This window comes from Macaca nemestrina, chromosome 3, assembly GCF_043159975.1.
Source record: "Macaca nemestrina isolate mMacNem1 chromosome 3, mMacNem.hap1, whole genome shotgun sequence".
Lineage (NCBI taxonomy): Eukaryota > Metazoa > Chordata > Mammalia > Primates > Cercopithecidae > Macaca > Macaca nemestrina.
In genome coordinates, this window is record NC_092127.1 from 139773959 (window position 1) to 139781913 (window position 7955).

At 39.8% G+C, this 7955-nt stretch overlaps 1 protein-coding gene across 6 annotated transcripts in view; it reads left to right on the top strand.

Annotated features, from left to right (window-relative positions):
* The window catches only part of SEPTIN11 (septin 11), a 126053-nt gene that overhangs the window by 81916 nt on the left and 36182 nt on the right, over positions 1 to 7955 (top strand). The window contains exon 10 of one of the 6 annotated variants that reach the window (XR_011621254.1): positions 2592 to 4955. The exons of 1 other annotated variant lie outside the window; for it this stretch is intronic. Coding sequence is in view for 4 of the 5 variants with exons in the window: in XM_024791399.2 (XP_024647167.1) it covers positions 4888 to 4912 (25 nt within the window). In the remaining variant the exon portion in view is untranslated. 4 more of the 6 variants (XM_024791399.2, XM_011733656.2, XM_011733659.3 and 1 more) reach the window with 4 other exon arrangements.

The following is a 7955-nucleotide window of genomic DNA, read 5'->3' on the forward strand; positions in this document are numbered from 1 at the left end:
CTTGTTTCAGGAAGTCTTGCTCTTTCGCCTTACATGCCGAGGTTCTAGGGAAAAAGCTGACCATAAGTAAACAAAAACATTGATACTCAAGCACATAAAGAATTACATTCTTTAAACACAGAGTACACAGGATCAAGTCTCCGCACAGTAACTGAAATGTGTTATAGGGAAGAGTGAGCACAGTGCTGTTGTCCACTTACTCTTGATGAATGTGCAGTAGGCTCACCCCTAAGAAATCTCATGTTGCCTGCAGTAAAAATAAAAATGGACTGCTACAGTGACATACTGAGAGAGTTTTAAATCATGCTTTACCAACTTTGACATTCTGAGCTCTGAGACAGCAGAAAATGTATCACCAGAGCAAGGGAGGAGGCAAATGTTCTGAACAATAGTAGAAGTGGTTGTGGGTTTATTTGGAGTTGGCACAGATCCAAGTGACCAAAGGAGTTCAAGGCCCAAAATTTAGTTACGCTAGATTAATTCTGAGAGTAACAACCACATAGATTATAATGTAGTTTAAGAAAGCCCTTTGTAGCTATGTGTGTCGGGAGAGCATCGAACACTCATGGTGATGTCCCCCATGCAGAGACTCAGAGATTACAGTGACTCTTCCGGTGAAGACAGATGAAAGCCATTTGGCATTGTACCTTTGTTAATCCAGACCAACCAAGGATATAGGGGTGTGTGTGTGTGTGTGTGTGTGTGTACGTACACATACATCTATAGGTATGAATGAGACAAAAAGCTGCTGACTTATAGCTTAGGAAACCCAAAGTCAAGTTTTTCTTTTCATCCTGAAGCACTCAGTGCATAAAGGTTCGAGTTTTAAAACTAAGAATGTTTCTAAAAGACCAGCAATGTTAAAAGAGTATTTCGTGTATACTAGACGTGCCTTTAAGCAATAAAAATTCCAAGAACTGATCATTATTGTGCCTCCATTTTAAAAAAGTTTATTTAGTAACAAACTTCCCAGTGTAGGGAGGTTTTTCCTTGCCCTTTCGGACATGTTAGGTTATTTTCTTCCTATCCTGGGGCCTTACCAATGTGTAATGCTTTCAAAGTTTCTGTGAAGCCTGTGTGGATTCTATTTTAGCTTATTTATGTATTCTCATTTATTTTGAAGGATATTATACTCAGTTTGGTTCAGAGTAGTAACCAGGTTTCTTTTTCTAGGTCCTTACCCTTTTCCACACTTTGCATTTGTACAGTGAAAGCAACTGCCAGTGGAGGCCTGAAGTGTCAAAGTAAAAAACAAACAAACAAAACAAAAAACTCACACCTTTTCCTGCCAGAGGCAGTGGACTGCGTTGGTTAGAGGGACCGCAGAAAGACAGTGGCCAGGCTGGACAGGGCAGCACTCTGAAAAGAGCTGGGAAGATGCCTCCTGGCATAGCTGGAGCAGATGTAGGAGTTACCGTTAGGAGCTGGCTTTGTTGTAGGTAGAAAACGAAAAGGCAGATGCTTACTTATTTACCTGCTATGTTTCCAGCTCAAAGCCTAACTTAGTTTTTCTAATAGTTTTAAATTCTCTTTTTTCTATTCTAATGACACGCTCCTTTTTTAATGTAGGTAAGGCTTTATACTTCTCCTTGACCTGTAGTGGCATGAGAGTGTATAACATTTCCTAAGATGACAGGCAAAGTAGAACTAAACCCTGGCACTGCCATTAGCTGGCCCCACCTTCTGCCATCTCTGGCCACCAAGTCACTTTCCTTGTTTGCGACTGTACCACAGTGGTGGGACTGCGCGGGGGTAAGTTGGTCAGTGGACAGTGTTTCCCTTTTCTGAAAACTGTCTGCACAATTGCCAGCAGCCATTTGCTGGTTAAGCTGCATCTATCCCAAAAGACAGTTTTAAAATTCATCATTCTAAAACCATACTTGTTTAACCAACCATCCACTCATCTTTAAAAAAAAAAACTGTTTTGATTCTTGCTAAGGAATAAAGTTGCATGTTTTGCACTTGCCTAAAATTAGACACATGGGCCGTGGGTTTGGCATTGCTTTGTACCTAGAAGAGGGGGAAAGCTCCTGGCATTGCTGTATCTGTAACAATTACAGTGATTGTCTTTTTCCCCCTACCCAACTAGATTAATAGCATGTCCTCCATTCCCTATGTAATTTCAATCCCTAAACTGCGTTAGACCTTTTCTTCAAGTCAATTGTACAAAGGCATTTATTGTATATTTATTCTCTGACGCCTTCAGCAGCTCCGAAGTGGAAGATGAAGCTCCTATTCAGTACTAATGGGACACCCAAACCTAATAGATAATGGTTTTGTGTTATTTGAGAAAACAAAAGCTAAACAGTAAATCCTCCCACTAGACATGCAGTGGTTTCAAGAAGTCACTTGTGAATTCTAAATTACATACAAATGGAAACTAACCGTATGTCTTTAATTCAGTATTAAATTTTGCTTTTGCTTGTCATGTAGAGTAGCCTTCTCAAATTTTTGGTTTTAATTTCTGTCAATTCCATAATCATTGCATGAGCATTCACCATCGCTGAATGCTGGTGCTGTCGCTCCTAATTTTCCTTTCTTTTTAATTTATTATTATTTCTAACTTTTTTGTTTTGTTTTTTAACTTGCAGTGCAAGCTTCACATAAAGCCTGGCAAGCCAAGGATGTTCCCGCATTCACCTGCTTTTGCAGTAATATCGTATCTCTGCCATGTGTGTTCTTTATTTTTATTTTTATTTTTATTTTTTTTACCCTTCTTCAAACACCAGTAACTATTATTAACTCGTTTGCTGAATGTTGTTGGGTGGTAGAAAATGGTAGAACAAGGGAATAACCGCAAATGCTCTGTGCAGCTGGACTCTGTTTCCGGAAAGTAAATGATTTGCTTTTTATGCCTGTTCTGAATGGCAGCACGAAGCAGGCCTGTTACTTGTATGTCGCTTTGGACAGAGGAAAGTGGGGTAAAATGCTACCTGTACGTCTGACATGAAAACTTCTCACCGCCTCAGCAGCTGAACTAAAAACCTGAATAGCCATGACAAGAGTTTGCATTTTCTTGATGATTCATCTCCATGAGTGCACAATCCCTGAACTCACTGTCTTTTCTCCACACTTGTCCCAAGCCAAGGTAGATTTGTATGTAGACAGACGGGTGAGCAAGCATTATATTTTATTTTTACACTTGCATGACATTTTCATTTTCATCAGTAACATTATTTGGCCTGAGCTTGTGGGTCTGTTCAGACTGTCTCCTCTCATGGTTTGAAACCGCATCTGAATGCCTGCCTTCAAATCCTGGCCAAGTTGGAGTAGAGTAGACAGGCCTGAGAAAACTATGATTATGTTCACATTTACTGGTGCATCCTTGATCCTCTCACAGATAGACGTCTTAAAGGTTGAATCATATAACATTGGTTAGTAGAAGAACCTTCTACTAAGGATGATGGGCTTTCTACAACCTGCTTACCACTAACAGTAAGGAATCTTTCATAAACACACAGTTTATGAAACACACAGTTTGTTCCCAGTGGGCTTAGAGGGAGGCCCTGATGACTGATTCCAGGATACTTGTACTTCTAATAAAATTTTTCCCTAATCATGAGAAAATTTCCACAGATACTTCCCTCAGAAAATTTGCTATAAACTCTGTATCATTGGTAGCACGAATTTGAGGGAGACCTTGTCAACTTTAAGGTGGAAATAGGAAGGACCACAACATGACCCGTAAGTGAAGAAGGTAGACATTTCCTATTCAGCTTCCTTGCTTAGTCTCCTTTCAGTATTTGGCAATAAAAGAGAGAAGAAATAGAACAACTGAAGTCTCAAATCATTGTCTGGAGTATTCCTCACCTTGGCTAGCTCCACCTGCTCTTTGTCTAAGGCCCTTGCCTCATCAGGGATTGGAGCGGACCCACATGCCAGAACCTATCCTGCATGCCTAATTTGTATGGAAAAGTGCGTATTTCATCTCTTTTCTATACTGTTCCTTTCTGATGCTTATCTTTTCATCTGTGTGATTGTTTTTTTCCCCTCTACTAACAAGATCCTCCCAGCTTTCTCTCTACATGTAGAAAGGATAACATTGCTCATGAACCCACTTCCCCTCCACATTTTCCTCACTGGTTAGAGATTAATAGGATAGAATATGCTGCATCTCCCCTGACACACACTTTCTTTTTAAAATGAACAAGTCTCTATTTTGATTTCAGCAAAGACTTTTTCTCCTTCTCTTTGTCCTCAGCCATACTTAGAGGAAAGAAGGAATGGTCTTCCATGAACTGATTATGCTTAATTAAGCAAAGTAAGGAAATTAGTTTCGTGGAAGCCTAAACAAAGCTGGAATAGAAGCTACACACTAGACACAGCAGCAGTCATAGTCTTCACACGTTTAGGAGCTACTGGACCAACATCCTTGTTTTTGCTTCTGTTTTTTTTAAATAATTCTAGTCTGGAGCTAACTGTGGAGCAGCCGAATAGTAGCTGGCATGTTGATTCAAACCATGGGCTGAATTTGCTCATAAGCTGTGCATCAGACAAAAGCTTGAATATTTGTGTTGTATGCTTGTTCCAACCACCGCTTGTGTGAGCATTTTTGTGGCTCGTACAGAAAGTACACTTTTAAATTGTTTCTTGCATCACTAAAATTTTTTTTAAATAAGCATAACAGTGAAAGGCATCCAGCTGACTTTTTGATTCCAAGATTGTTGGTTGGATTGACTTTTTTGCATTAAAATTTTCCCAGCAAAATAAATCATATGGCGAGTCAGAGAATAAAAAGTCAAAAGAAACAAATAGAAGCTTTTTTTTTTTTTTTTTTTTTTTTAATGTATTGCTTCTGAACTTTTTTCTGCCACTGCTCCCCGGCCCTGTTTAGTTTGTTATTGCTGCTCTTCTTTTTTCTTTCTGTATCTATGCCTTTTTTCACAGTAGTCCTTGGCTCTGCACGGAATAAATGATACCCTCAAATCTAATTGGATGTGCTTTCGCCTTTGCATGTAAGTACAGTAGTAAGAAACCTTTGAGATCTTTCTGACTTTTCAAAATTAGAGAAAGCAAGTGGGATGGATGGATTTTTTTTTCTTTTCAAGGGGGGCAGGAAGGTAATGGTTTGAGTAGCCTTTGTTTTTGTTTTGTTTTTAAAAAAAAACTAAATATATATAAAAGGCCACTTTTATATTTTTTTTCACAAGAACCACATAATAAATTCCACTTCTTGACCTGAATTTGGAAATCCGAAATTACCAATCCAGGCCAGTTGTGGTGGCTCATACCTGTAATCTCAGCACTTTGAGAGGCTGAGGTGGGCAGATCACTTGAGGCCTGTAATCCCAGCACTTTGAGAGGCCAAGGCAGGCGGATCACGAGGTCAGGAGATCAAGACCATCCTGGACAACATAGTGAAACCCCGTCTCTACAAAAAATACAAAAATATAGCCAGGCATGGTGGCGCGTGCCTGTAGTCCCAGCTACCTGGGAGGCTAAGGCAGGAGAATTGCTTGAACTTGGGAGATGGAAGTTGCAGTGAGCCAAGACTGCACCACTGCATTCCAACCTGGGTGATGGAGTGAGACTCTCCAAAGAAAAAAAAAAAGAAATTATTAATCCCTGCCTGTGCTCTACATAGCCTCATGGGCATCATTGGATAGTTCAGAGGGCCCTTGATTCCGGCAAGGCAAGTAAATCCAGAATGAGAAATTACTATCTTCTACTAGAGAAAACCAAGAGAAAAAATTTTATGCTAGGATGCCTTTATGACCACTTAATTTTTTTATCTTAGTCCAGTGGTCTCTCCCTGGTGCTAACTGCTGACAGTGGCCACCTCTTTTTTGGGGGGTGAGGGGCCTACATAACTCTAGCTGGCCTTCCCTCACATCTTTTGTTAAAACATAATGGCCATCTTTTTGCTTCTTCTGAACTTTAGATCTCCATAACACATGTACTTGTAGAATGTGATGGAGAAGCATTGATGAGAATTTATGGGCAGTTCAGACTGTGTTTTCCCAACTTAGGCTCTTTATAAATTGGTTAAGGTTTTCTCCTTTTAAAGGGCATTTCAACAATGGGAATTATTTAATGTAACAGTGGGCACAGATTACTTATCTTCCTTCTCTGCTTTGTGACTCACCAGCAGTAACACACACTCTCCACATCTTGTGCACCTCAAATGAACAGACTTGGTTTCCTTGCTTTCTTGACATTTCCATGACTGTTTCACATACAAACTATTGAGTGAGGTTTTTCAGCTGTTACCGACCCACGTCCTACTGTCTCTGTGTGGTCCTGCAAAAACTGTCCATTCCCACCCCTTTGCTTTGCCATTTGCAAGTGTCTGGAATTGTCAAGTCTGAGCTTTGAAAAGTCCTGGTTCCACTGACAGGACACATTCGTTAGTTGGAATTAAGACCTACAAAGTCTAGTTTGTATGTAGGTATGAAGGGAATTTTTTAAATAAATTGAAAAGCTGTGAACAGCAGTAGAACTTTGTCTATTTCTTAATTTTAAAATATGCTGATATGCCTTAAACTGTAGTTGTAGATCCTTGTCATTTTGCTGTTTGAAAATAACCAATGTGTTTTCTAAAACTGTTGTGTAATCTACTTTCAGTGTTAATGCAGAATTGTCATATATGTAAGCTGCATGTTAGACATTTGTCTTTTTTTAAAAACTAAAGTAATTGTATTGATGTGAAGCATATCATTTTTTCAAATATGAAAGTAATCACTTAGCAACATGCTTGGTAATTTGGCATCTGTTAAGGTAGGAGAGTGGTGAACAGGTAATCTATGCATATATCACTAGTGCCAAGACATAAAGCGGGGAAAATATATTTTTACCCAAACATTGTTTGTGTGCCCTTTTTTGTGAGTTCTTTTTAGTCGCTGCTTGGTTTGCATATGCACACGTGCTTACTGGATAAAAGAAACAAGGATAAGAGTCTCATGCTTTCCTGCCTTGTGTGGTGGACTTCAAATGGCTGCTGTCTGGGTTACACCAGTTTCTCAAAGATACTTGCCATGTGGTGTCCTGTACTTCACATATCATGTTATCACTTTTTTTCCCCCATACCTGTCCGTGTCCACCCTGCCAATTCATGTGCCTTGGTGCCCAGCTGAGGCATCGTCTTCTTCACTGGCCTCCTCTTCCCTGCTGCTGCTCACCCTCCCGTGGAGCTCAAGGAAGTCACCCCGTTAACTGACACACTGCTGTTCTTTCACAGCTTGTTGTAGAGAAGCTCCTTTTTTTCTTAAGCCATTAAGAATCAAATTTGAATCTGAACCTTTCTTTTTTCTCTTCTGTAGCTTCTTCTTTATGTAACCATCCTGTTGACAAGCCCTACTCTCTCCTAATGGACATAGAGCATTAGAAGAGCAGGAGCTGTCTGTTCACACGTGTTGGGGAAGAGTTACCTCATTTCCACCATCGCCTCCTGTTCTTTTAAAGTCTGGGTCAAATATTGCACTGCTGTTTGTATTTGTCAATGTCTGCCCATAGTGGATACTGAAGTGACTTACCACTACCAAAAAAAATAGTCATATTCAATAATATTAATTAAAAAGGAAAAAGGAAATTGAGCGAAACAGAAAACGTGGGCCAAGACCCAAGGTCTTGTGCTGGGATCCCCTTGCTTAGAACTATCATGTTCTTGAAGCTGCTGATCCAAGAACTGATGGACTGAAGACAGCGTGTACCCTAACCTGAGGGGGCCACCACGTCCAGGGCCCACAAACGTGATCTCATGGTATCTCCTGTCCTTTCTGTCCCATGAGCCACATTCTGAACAGCCTGATCAGGATTCTCAACCATCAGGTCATAAGATCTGAACAACATTTTCCTTCGTTTTATTAGTTTTATGGGTTGTTTTGGTGTTTGGGGTTTTTTTTTTAAAAAACAAAAAAAAAACAAAAAAAAAACAAAACTTGATATTGCATGAACAGAGATGGCTGCAATTTTTTTTCTTTGGAGTGTTCTATTGATACAATGTTTTTATTTTTCAG